A 12,728-nucleotide genomic window follows, 5' to 3' on the forward strand; every position below is an offset into this window, starting at 1 on the left:
TTCTGTAAGAGTTAGTCATGGAGTCCCTACTCTGCTGGACCCTGGGGATAGAGAGGTAACACACACATGGTCACTGTCTTCAGGAAGCTCACATCTGGGAAGGACAGATACCGAGACAGTGACAATGTAGTGAGATCAGGATTGACTTGAAGGGAGAGCCCAGAGGAGACTTTGACCCTAACTGGGGCCAAGGGACAGCTTGGAGAAGCTGCCACTGAAGCTCAGTCTTAGAAAGCCAAAGGACTGTTAACTGTGGTAGAGAAGGAAGGAAGGACATTTTTAGTAGCAGGAACCTTTAACTATAAAGACCTATGATCTGACTCAGCCTGGCAGGTTCAAGGGCCGGGATTAGTCACCTGGACCCTTTTCCAGCATCTCTTCAGCCTTGGTGATAATCCCAAGTATCCCGTCTGTGAGTTCCGGCTGCTTCCCAATCACAGCGTAGCCATTCCAAATGTACATCATTTCCTGAAGGCAGGGGAGCAAGTCAGTCCAAAGGTTTCCTCCCCAGTGGGGCCTCAGTTTCCCCAGGTGTAAAATGGGCAGCTCAGATCAGAGGATCACTAAAGGCCCTTCTATCTCTAATCTTTTATGACAAATTTCAGCCCAGCCTATGAAGTTATGGGCTCGAAGGGGTCATGGCAGGGAGCTGTACATAGTTTTTAACTACTCCTCTGCTCATGGCCTCCTTGGGTGGTTATCATGCTCTCTCCCAACCTCTCTGTGTCCAAACTCTTTCCCCAAACTTTGAGGACCAGGCTGTGATCCACAGGACTTTCTCCAGAAAGTCCTCCTCCCTGCCAGTCTGACAGGACCTCCCATACTGGAAGAGCTATATTTATTTAAGCACTTCAGGATTTCCAGTAGCTCTTAAGACTGTCACCCTGTTTCTCTTACCCCAAGGCACTGGGCTTGAGTTACCATCATGAAAACTATGCAACACAAACTGATTCCTTTCTTTGCTTCAACTGCCAGGAATCTCAGAATACTAAATTAAATGTTCATTTATAGTCATTCCATTAGCATTTCCTAAACTATGAATCTAGGCAATAGATATGAAGATGATTTGCATACAAAAAGTTTTAAAAAGATGTTATTGTTTTGGTTCTTGTTACTTTGTTATAGGGAGGGAATTTAAGATTAGAACCAGTATTCCTCAAATGGTGTATATGGTCCCAAGTTAGCAAATGTTCCTTCAAAAAAAAGAGGTCTGTGGCCAAATAAGTTAGGGGGAAAATCATCTTCAAGCTTATTCTTGGAAACTTACCTATATGTATTATTATATAAAGGCTCCAAAATGTCCACGGTGTATAAACCTTGTTTAGGCCAGTCTTTCCCAAATATATTTAATCACAGAAACTATTTTAGGTATAAATAGCATTTTATAGATTATTATAGTTTGGGAAATATGATTTTGATTCATAAAATATTTAACACAGTTAATCAGCTAGTTCCCATTACTGCTATATGAAATGGACAATTATCATTCCTAATTTTCCATTAAGGGAAGGGGAACCCTATTCAACGGCAAGCACATTGTTAGTGAATAGTGGAGCCAGGACCAGAAAAAAGCAGTTCCCTTTCCACTTTTCTGGCCACCTTAGTATCTGAATAACAAAGACTCTTAACAAGCTGGAAACTTCTCAAGTTGATGCCTGTCAAAATCATGCGTGGAATTAGCATAACAGTGGTTCAGAATCTGGGCTCTAGAACCATTCTAGGTTTAAATTCTAACTCTTCAACTCACTAGCTGTGTGACCTAGATAAGTTATTTTATCTTTCTACTTATATCTTACCTATGTATTAGAAATTTTATCTTTCTACTTATCTAGTAGGCCTTTCCCCTTCTGTAAAATGGGGATACCACCAGCATCTGATACTCAGGGTTGTTGTAAGGATCAAATGAGGCAATGGGTGTAAGGAACAGTCAGCACTCAGTAACATTGTCAGCTATTGTTTACTACAGAGTTGACTATAACATGGTCCCAGGCCTGAGACTTGGTCCAGTGAGGGGGACAGTGTAAACCATTACAATCCTGTGATAAAACTGAAATGGATGGGTGGGAACACAAACAGCTGAGTGATGCCCTAGCCTGCTCACAGGGGTGTGGGCCTACTCCTTCACCTTAAGGCAGCTGAAGCCTGCTTACCTGTCTCCCTGCCCCCACCATTCCAGTACTGCCTCAGGCAGGGTCTGGTCAGGCCTATTTGTATGCTTCCCTCACAGTCCCAGGGAAACTGTGAAATCCTTTCCAGGCCCTGAGGCATGAAGGTTTTTCTCCCCTAACCACTTCCCCTGGCTTTAGCAGTATCTCTGGCTTTCAGCTAATCCCCACAATCCCAAACAAGTAGTGGGACAGTCTAGACCCTCCTACCCACCAGAGCAGGGATTGGCAACGAGATCGGTTTGGGAGAGAGGTAGCGTCTGGACTTCCGGATAGCAAACTTCTCTGTAGGTAGAGATTTCCCAGCAATCTTGAGCTTTAGGCCAGGCACTGCTCTGTGAAAGAGATGAGGGGAAGAAAAAGCTAGAGAGGACTGAAATTTCCAGTCCGCCCAGCCTCTGCTTGGCTTCTCTCTGGGCCTCAGTTTCCCCAGTTTATATGAGGGACTGTGTTGGACTCACAACCCGTGGCTGTGGCCTTCTATCACAGGGCCTGCCCACAAACCTGACCACTTCCTGAGGCTAGGTAAGAGGGCTCCACACCAGGAGGCAGAGGTGAGAATGTCAGCAAACGCTCCAGGCCTGCTTTGCTAAGTTGTCTTGCTTCCACTCTCAGGCCTCATTTCCAGAAGGCCCAGAAGTAGTCTGACCCCAGTTTCACAGGGAAGATTAACACCCAGAGAAAGGGAAAGACCTGCCCACAACCACACAGCTCAAACCTTTAATGAACTTGCCACGTGAGTTGTGGCCTCCTTAGCTGTTTCCAAGGGCAGAGTAACATGTGTGTATCTAGGCAAGCCTCCACATCTGGGGCCTCACCCACCCAGCTCCATTCCCACCCTCCCAATTTCTGCCACAGTTGCTGGGCGTGGCTGTGACCCTCAGCCTGCGCCATCCAGCTGGGTCAAGTTGTGCACTTCCCTGAACACCTCCCCTGCTCATTCACTGTGGAACCTCTCTGGGCCCCCGTTTTCTCATCTCTGAATTTGAGATAGTGATATGAAGGGGAGCAGAATTTGTCACCCCAAAATATGGCTCTTTGGCACAAGGATTATTTTAGGCTGACTAAGAAACAGCAGATACAGGAAAAGCTCTGAAAACCTAGTACCAGCTGCCCTTTCATAAGAGACAATTATATTTATAAGCGAGATTTTCCATTTATAAGGGCTTCTCTTCTACCTGGAAGAGGATAATGACAAGCCCTAGAAACTCTTAAAGGAGAAAGCGGACTTATCTGCAGGACTACCTTATCCTCCTTGACTTTGCTTTGCCGGAAAACCTCCCAGAACTGGCTCCCCACTCTCCCAACATCTTCTGTTATCTTTAGCTGGGGATGATGTTTAAGGTGACGGCTTGGGCCATTTCAGTAACTCTTTTGCTGAGTCTCTCCCATGTAAACAGGATATACATGTTATTAAACTCTGGTTTATTTTTCTCCTGTTAATCTTTTATTCTTAGGAGTAGGGGGAGTATCTCAGCCAGTTTCTAACCAAGATCCTAAAAATATGGAGGGAAAATGATCCTTCCTCCCCCACAGATACTTACCTTCCCAGACTTTCTGGAAGAGCTATGAGATGGAGAAGTGGAGGCACTTGGTAAATATAAACACCCTACCATTGTGACAGCAGTTAGCCGGAAGCTCAGGTTACCACCACTCCCAGGTCTCCAAGTTGGGGTCAGCCCTCACCCCTGACTGGAAGAAGGCCTGAGGCTCCTTCCTCAGCCTGCTGAGGCTGAGCCCTGCACTAGACCCTTTGCGGAAGGCAAACAGCAGCAGAGATAACAAGAAAAACAGCTGCAATTTAGTGATTCCAGGCCCTCACCATCTTCAACATAGTTTCTATTTGATTCACAAAACAACCCTGCAAAGCAAAAGTGGTTATTCCCATTTTATAGCTGCTGAAATTGTTCACAGTGCTATAGCTAAGAAACAGCAGAGGCTGGATTTGATCCTGTTTGATTCCCACATTTTGGTCCTCTATTGAGCTTGAGAATAGCAGGTTAACTCAGCAAAAGGGGCCTCTCTGAACCTCAGTGTCCACATCTATCCTACTGACCAGAAGAAGAAGGCTCACTGGAAAGGATGTTGACAAAACCACTTTCTTGGGGGTGGGGGATGGAGCCCTCTGAAAAGATTCAAAGGGCTGGAACAAGCAGCAGCAGGAAGTGGTGGTGGTGCAAGGGAAGGAGGCACATGGGGTGATCCTGGGGGAGCGTCAGGGAGCTCAGAGCCAGGGGAGGGGAGTTAAGAAGCCCACCACCTCCCTCCCTGGTGCCCACAGCTCAGGGTGGCTGTGGGCAGATGTGGCTGAGACCTAGGACCCACCTAAACAGCTCCACTTCATCATCCCCAAACGGCTTGTAATCCTCCTTTCCAAACATGCTGAGGTAGGCGGCCTTCATGTAGATGTAGGTGGCCTGTGCAAGGCAGAGCAAGAGTGAGAGGTAATCAGCCCCCCTCCATATACCTCCATTGCCAAGCCCCAGGGGAGAAACTGAGGGTGAGGAAGCTGAAGCGCCTTGGGGACTTGAGCTGGGAGCAAAGTTCAGGAGATGCCCACATCAAAGCCACTTCCCTCCCTTCTCTGATGCAGTGGAGGGAAGGACTCCAGCAACAAGTGGGTGTGCGGGACAGTGGGTGTGATGGACACACAAAGGGCAGTAAGGGCTTCTGAGAAGCAATTCCTTCAGACTGGACCCTTGAGAGCCAATGGGAAGATTCACAGAGACCTGAGAAAGAACTTTCCAGACAAGGCAAACAGCCTGAGCAAAGCCAGGTAGGGACCAAGATGTGTGGTAAGAAGGTGACAAATAGGTAGCATAAAGTATGGAATGTATAAACAGGTGGGAGGCCAGAAGAGTGAGTCAGAGTCCCTGTGTATAACTGCCTTCCTGTGTGTCAGGCACTGTACATACCTCACCTCAATTGATCCCAAAGACAATGCCAGAAAGGAATCTGTACCTGGCCTCTACTTCCTGGGACTGCAGAGCTTCTGGGACAGAGCTGGAAGCGTCCCCAGTTTTGTGCGCTTCCAGGGCCTTGCCCAGTGGATCCACAGCCAGCCCTGACAGGGAAGGTGCAGCTGTGCAGAGACCCCCATCGCCACCCCAAAGGTACATCCCTGAAATCTACTCCAGTTCCCCAGGAGTCCAACACTCGAGAAACCTGACTCTATCCTGCCCCCCAGTGGCCAATCCTTGAACCTCAGCTCCTGCCACCGGGGGCTGTGGAGAAGTACCTGCCAGTGGCTCCCAAAAAAGTACAGGGAGTGGAGAAGGAAAGAGAGCAAAACGTCGTGGATTCTCAGGAAAAGTCAGAAAGCAGCCTCCACCTGGGGCCCCTCTCAGGCTGAAGCTCAGGGTTACTCCCAGTTCCACTCTGCCCTCCACACTTCCATCTGCCCTTCACAAAATGAGGAAGCAGGGGTGGTGAGGAGAATATCCCCACTCTTTAACCTCCTGGTGTCACCCTTACCTTCTCCCTCTCTACCTGGCACTGAGTCAGCAAGTCAGCATGATCTTACCTCCTCTATAGCTCTGGAATCCCAGTGGCCTTGCCCTCGTTCTCTGCACCAGCATCCACCCCACATTGCCCTCACTCCAGGACATCAGGGATGTCTTTCTCCTGCCCTTGTCCATATGGTCTCCTAAGCCATCTCCTTGCTCTTATCCCTGTCCCGGCAAGCCATTTCCACACCACTGCCAGTCTGTTTTTGATTTAATTATTTTATTTAACAGAGAGAGAGCATGAGTGGGGAAGGGGCAGAGGGAGGACAAGCAGACTCCATACTGAGAGTGGAGCCTGACCTGTGGCTCAATCCCATGACCCTGAGATAGTTACCTGAGCTAAAATCAAGAGTCAGATGTTTGACCAAATGAGCCACCCAGGCACCCCACTCTGATCTTTTTAAAGTCAGGTCCTATCAATTCCTCTTTGAAATCTTGATATCCCATCATGCTTAGGATAAAATCCAGACTCCCTGTAATGGACTGTAAGCCCCTACACCATTTCCTCCCCCAGTTTCCTCTCCAACTTCATGTTATTCCCCCTCACTCACATCACTCTAGCTACACTGGTCTCTGGGCTGTTCCCCGAATACAGGAGATGCACTCAGATTCCCTCTCCCCAATGCTTGTATCTCCAGTGTCCTTTGCCTGGAACGCTCTTCATTAAGAAATCCTTATGGCTTGCTCCCAGACTTCATTCCGGTGTCTTCTCGGACAGGCCTTGCCTGACTTTTCCTTACTGCATATACCAGCCTGACATTATATTATACTGTACACATATTTGTGTTTCTTATCCCTCTTCCCACTAAAATATGGAAGGGTCTTTGTTCACTGCTGGATGTCCTCAGGACCGGGCACATGGGGTGCCCAACAACTGCAAGAGGGACTTCTTAGAGCACAGATCTAAGCCACAAACATGAGGCGCTCTCCCACTGTCAGGCTGAAGCCCAAACACCCCCTCAAGGCACTCTGTGCCTGCTTTTCTGATCCCTCTTCTGCCATTTCTCCCCCATCAGTCCTTAAACTCCCAGGCCTTCACCTGTGCCATCCTTTTGCCTGGGATGTCATTGTCCCTCCTCATCAGGCTCATCTATGGGCCTCCTGTAAGAGCCTTCTGGTATCCCTCAGCCACCCCCAAACAACTTACCCTTATTGAGTCACCAGAAGTTAGGATGGATGCAGTGACCTAGAGTTCTGAGACCCACAGACATCCAAGTTGCAAGGGATGCTATGGGGCCACATGGACAGAAAACAGCCACCTCTCTAGGTGGGAGTCCTGTCTCCCCAGGCTTGTCTGATTGCCCAATGATTTCACACATTTATTTTGCTGGATAACTCTACCAGGCTCTGTGTAGACGGACAGTCCTTTGTCCTCAAGAAGCTTACAGAGCGCCTTAGGGGGAAGGACCCTCCACAGTACCCCTGCACTCCCACCTACAAAGCCCTTCACCAATGACACAGAACACAGCACCCTGAGCCTCTGTCCTTGCTGCTCTCCTCACTTGGAGTATCCTTCCACTTCCTCCACTCTGCCACCCTAAATCCTCCTCTGTCTTCCTGGCTGGGCTGCTCAGGGCTGCATCTGAGCTCCCCTTAGATCCCCCCACTACGATGCTCAGCACAGCACTGTCCCCACTATGTGTGTTGCCATCTCAAGCAGCAAGCACTGGGAGAAATGCAAAGGCTTCACATGGATGACTTGGCACAGTTCAGGCAAAGAGGGATTCTGAGCAGAGGGGATGATGCATATGGCAGTGGCCACACCCTAAGTCCCTAGAGCTGGAAGTTGGTAGATTCTGGTGGCCAAGTGCTACAATTAGGAATGAATGAGGCCCCAGAATTCAAGGTGCTACAACCCCCACTTTCACAGGAAACACTTCTGAGGAAAGCACTACAGAGAGAGGGGGCTAACCACCTCAAAGTCAGTGAGCTGGCAATGGAGCTGACTCACAGCCAGACTTCCTGACACCTGGGAGGCCTGGCGTTCCTCAGCTCCTCCCAGCAGCTGCAAAGCCACCCCAGGCCTCTTCTTCCCTGTGTATGTGAACCCAGCTGCCTGCCTCCCTCCACAGGAACACTTCTAGGTCACTTTAGTTCAACAAGGTTCCCTGAGGTTGTGTTCCTGTTAGTGGTGTGAGGTGATGCAGAATGAATGCCAGGCCCACAGGGACCGGGTCTGAGGGAGCACCTTCAACAGCAAGGTGGTCTCAGGGCAAGAGGGGCCTCCTAGGTGGGACTTAAGGAACAAGGGAAAAGCAAAGGCCTTTGAGTCACACAGAACTGTCTTCAAATCCAGTGTCTGTCACCAGCAGCTATGTGGGCCAGGGAAGTCACATACCTTCTCTTGGCCTCCATGTCCCTGTGCACCCAGTAGAGGTAACTCCTACCTCATCGGGTGTGCTATAGAGAATCAGCAAGTGCTGGGCACACAGCAAGAGCTCAGTGAAAGCCTGCCCCCTCCTCCAGCCCCACCTGCCCCAGATGCAAAGAATTCCCTTTCAGCTTTGTCTTGGCAGAGGTACTGAAAAGGTAGGGGAGGGATGAGAAATCAGGATTTCAGGTCATTGAGACACATGGTCTGTGTATTTGCCAATACCAAATTGGATGCTCTCTGATGATCTCTGTGATTCTAAGAGTCTTAGTTCAGCATTCTCTGCTATCGTTACTGTGATGATAATGGCTAATACTTGTTTCACCACTTACCATAATGTCATAAGTTTTCACTCACTGTGGGCACCTGCTGTGCCTTATTTTGCCTTTATAGCATCTCTTTAATGCCTCCTCCCACCAACCAACACTTTTTCTGGGGACCTTATTTTTTTCTGGAGAACCAGCCCTCTCCTATTCTTGATCCATGAGGAGTCTTCCCACTCCTGTTTCCAAGCACTGACATGTGATCTATGCCAGACCAGTGAGCCTCGACTGTGGGACTATGGTTGAAACCAAAGGGAAGATGTGAGTTAGGGTCAGGCAGTCCATAGCCACCCTGTCACAAGGAGAAAACCCTCCTGCACAGCAAAGATGTCAAAGGGCAGAGTACAGCCACAGATGGAAAAATGTCAAGCCTGACATAATTTGAATTCCAGGATCCAGCCCTACCTGAAATCACTTGTGCCTAGAATTTTCAGTTCTATCAACCAAAGAGCCTTTTGTGTTTTCAACCTGCATAGTCCATATTTAGTGGCCACTAACCCCAAGTGACTTTTTAAGTTTAAATTTGAATTAAAATTAAATAAAATTGAAAGCACCCAGTTTGCACTAACACACTGCAGGTGCTCAATGTGCCCATGTAGCTGGGGGCTACCTCTACCATAACAGAATGTTCTCTCAGACAGCGCTCACCTAGACAGTTGAGCCATGCTTCTGTCCCTTGTGACTAAAAAATCTTGACTGACACTGTAGTTCTAAACTTTATCTGCTCCTCACGGTCTTTAGTTCCTACCAACCCTGAGTCCTCTTAGAACTTATGGTTCTGTTTAAATTCCAGCTGGGACAGGCTTTCAGTCAAGGGTTTGGCCCTGGGTCTGGGGGCCTCATGGCCAGACAGGGTTGGCCTGGTCCCCCAAGGTCCCCAGCACCTGGTATCAGCCCACCTTGGACCAGGAGTTCTCCTTGCTGAGCAGGTCGGCATAGAAGTAGGCCATCTTCCACTGGCCCTTGTAGGTGAAGCACCACATCAGCTCCCAGTAGCACATGTGGTGGAACTGCTTCCAGTGCTGCTGGGCCTCACAGCACTCCTCGAACCGCTGGATGGCCTGCGGGCACCTGCTGGTCAGCCTCGTGGTCCCACTGCCCTGCCCCATTCCATAGCAAGCCCAGCCTCCTCCAGCGCATAGTGGTCCAGCCCTATGCCAGGCTCAGGGAGGGAGGGTAGGCAGCAGTGCTGGGGAGACAGGAGTTCTGGGCTCCAGGCCTGGTTCTATTGACTAAGTCTTATAGGACGAGCTTGGGCCCAGTTAGTGCCCCTCCCTGGGACTCTAGTCTTTCTGCACAGAATGAAAGGATGGGATGGAGCTGTAATGGAAGGACAGGAGGCAGGGGAAAGTATTAATATGAAAGCTATACAATGTCTGTGCCTCACAGGAAACTCCAAAGTTTCCAATAGCTCCCACAAAAGGACCTGGACCTGGGGCATCGATCTTGCTGCTTGAGGAATCACAGCCAAGGCCAGATGGAGACCCCAGAACTCTACATTGTACAGTCCCTCCTGGGGACTCAGCCAGACCTGTGTCCCTCCCCTCTCGAACCCCTTCGATGGCTCCCATCTACGGAGACCCCCCAGCCAGGTCATCAAGGTGTCCACCTCACACCCTGGCACTGCTGCTCCACTCACAGTGCCTGTCACCATGCCCTGAGTAAGCGGGGCTTCCCACCCCAGCTCACCAAAGGACCTCCGGGTGCAGGAATGCTACAGTCCTGCATCTCCCTGTCGGGTCTTCCTCACCACAAATGCCACCTCCTCCCTCATCTTCCCAGGCTGTCCCATTCCAAATTGCTTCTCCCACCCCTGCTCTCTTGTTGGTTCTCTCTTAGATCCCTCCTCCCAGAGTCCTCCCACTGGTCTGGGAGACCACAAGGGGTCACCAGCACTGGCTCAGTCCCCTCCCTTACTCACTGTATCAACATTGCCTTTTATGGCTTCAATCCGCCCGGCGAAGAACAGGAAGATGGCGCCCTGCAATGACATGCACACAGATCTGTGTGGGCATGCAGGGCACACATGCGCAGGGGCTGGTGCCAGCAGGCGGGCGGGGGGGCCCACCTTAGGGTATCGCTTCAGGTAGGGCTTCAAGAGCTTCTCTGCTTCCTCAATGTTGACATTCCCGGTACCTGAAGGAGGCGAGGGGACAGCACATATCACCATCACCAGCTCTTGGAATCCCCCTGGCAATCTACCAGAGGCTTCCTGGGGCCTCCTCTTCCCTCTCTATGAAATGGGGGTAATTCTTCTACCTCCAGGGTGATGTGAGGATTATGTAAGATGGTGCTGACATCATCCCGGCACACCAGCCAGGCTCAATAACCAAGAGCCCATGCCCACCTCAGTGGTACCCACAACCCCCAGGGCCCCCTACAAGGTCCTCACACCCTCTACAAGGTGGGCATGGCCACCCCATTTCACAGATGAGAAAACTGAGGCTGGAACCTGGTCACATTGTGAGGAAGTGAACGGTTGGCAGGCCAGGCCACAACACTGCTGATGCAGCTCCGTTGGTTCTGGCTTCAGAGCCCCACCTGGCCCAGTCCTGGGGGCCCAAGCAGGGTCTGCAGCTCCTTGACCTCTAGTCCCCTCCCCTGAGAGCCAACCACACCCTAGATGCCCCGTTCTGGCTGTCTCCCCACCACCCCCACGAGGGCACTCTTACCGAGCACAAAGGTGAGGAAGGTGTGGTAGCAGAGCAGCAGCATGACACAGAGCACAGCGCGGAAGCTGTGTCCCGACGCGCCCTCCTCCAGCTGCAGCAGCCCGTAGTCCTGGGGGAGAGAGCGCGGTGGGCTGAGGCCGGACCCAGGCTGGGGGCAGGGCCGCCCTCAGCCAGGCTCCCCTCTCAGTACCCTGGCCACCTTTCTGGGGGCAGGGGACATTGCTGCCAAGGCCAGGGCAGAGGCTTGGGTCCAGGTGTCCCCCACTTCCTCAAAAGCTCCTTCCCCATTCCTGCCCTTATTTACCTGCTGGCCCCCAGGGTGAGCAATGAGGCCCTGAGCAGCCCCGGGTCTGGTCAGGGAGGAAGAGAAGCCAGACTGCACTTGAAGCAGATAATCCTAACCATAGACTCAGAGCACAGATGGGACCATGAGGACTGCGGCCTGGGAAGGCTTTCTGGAGAAAAAGGCTCTAGAGCTTGGCTGGGGAGGAGAGGCCAGACTCCCCTAGTGTCCCTGTCTGCAGTCCGCCCCCATCTATTCTTCAGGGTATTCTCGTTCTTTCTAATATACAAATCTGACCTACCTCACCCCTGGCCTCAAACCCGCCACAGCTTCCTTGCCTTCAGGATAAAGATGAAGCCAGAGCTGGTGTCTGAGGGCTCTCCCACTTTGGCCTCGCCACCCTCTCCTCCTACCCAGGCAAGCCACACTGTCACACATCTTGGCCTTTCTCATGCTCCTCCCTCCTGTCATCATCCTGAAATCCTTCTCAGGACTCAAGGGCCCTCTTAAGAAAACAAAACTAAAAGGGACCTTTGGATCCTCTAACCGGTGTTCCCCCGGACCCAGTCCATGGACCATGGGACAGGTCTCCAGACAGACATGAGGCTCAGAATCCCAAGATCCCAAGTGATCTCAGTTCTCAGTTCTCTGTCTGTCCTGATGGTGTCCAGGAGAAAGCCCCAGTCCTGTGCTGGTGTGTGTTCAACACCACTTTTGCTCTAAACACCTCTTCCCACAGGAAAACAGCCTTGGTAGATCGTACACCCTGCTTTCACAAGACTGCTTGGTGCTCGTAGGATTTATGGTTATGATTATGTTCTTATCATGCCAAATAACATGCATTTTCTATGTAGTAGTGTTTCCTTTAGATAAACCTAAGTTAAAAATATGAGCCATTTGGGAGGAAAATAATACATAAATAATAATATAGAGGTCTGCGGACCTGGCAAAAATCAGGAGAGGCCAAAGGAAGTTCAAGTTTGAGAAACACTGATCAGTCTAAAACAAAAAAGCCCCTTATTTTACCCAAAAAAGGCACAGAGGAGGAGATGAGGCTGGACTGATCCAGGACTCCTGACTCTCAGGCCACTGTTTCTTCTACCACAATGGGCCTCCTCGACCAGGGAGTTTCCCTGATTTGCTAACTAGTACTCAGATTCCTGCCTTTAGGAAAGTCTCTGGGCACTTCAGTCCTCTGGTTTCTGTCCTCAAGGCCTAATGCACAGTAGTGCTTCTCTTAGGTGACTCCCAGACAAAAAAAAAATGGTTCCAAGGGAAATAATTTTCTCAAGGTCTTTCAAAGGAAGGAGAACCAGGTTGCTGACACCTGGAAGACTCAGAGAACATGATTCCAGGCCACTGCACGAAGCTGCCCTTCACACCATCCTTACCCTACAGCCTCTTTACC

At 50.4% G+C, this 12,728-nt stretch overlaps 1 protein-coding gene across 12 annotated transcripts in view; it reads right to left on the bottom strand.

Annotated features, from left to right (window-relative positions):
* TTC39A (tetratricopeptide repeat domain 39A) overlaps positions 1–12,728 on the bottom strand; it is a 48,556-nt gene that overhangs the window by 2,390 nt on the left and 33,438 nt on the right. For all 12 annotated transcript variants that reach the window (XM_032844133.1, XM_032844144.1, XM_032844137.1 and 9 more), the window contains exons 9-15: positions 11,038–11,146; positions 10,434–10,501; positions 10,287–10,346; positions 9,265–9,426; positions 4,491–4,582; positions 2,380–2,500; positions 357–468 (exon numbers count right to left, since the gene is read on the bottom strand). In XM_032844133.1, coding sequence (XP_032700024.1) covers positions 357–468; positions 2,380–2,500; positions 4,491–4,582; positions 9,265–9,426; positions 10,287–10,346; positions 10,434–10,501; positions 11,038–11,146 — 724 coding nt within the window. The remainder of the gene's footprint in view (positions 1–356; positions 469–2,379; positions 2,501–4,490; positions 4,583–9,264; positions 9,427–10,286; positions 10,347–10,433; positions 10,502–11,037; positions 11,147–12,728) is intronic.

Source organism: Lontra canadensis, unplaced genomic scaffold (assembly GCF_010015895.1).
Source record: "Lontra canadensis isolate GAN:19392208 unplaced genomic scaffold, GSC_riverotter_1.0 scaffold148, whole genome shotgun sequence".
Lineage (NCBI taxonomy): Eukaryota > Metazoa > Chordata > Mammalia > Carnivora > Mustelidae > Lontra > Lontra canadensis.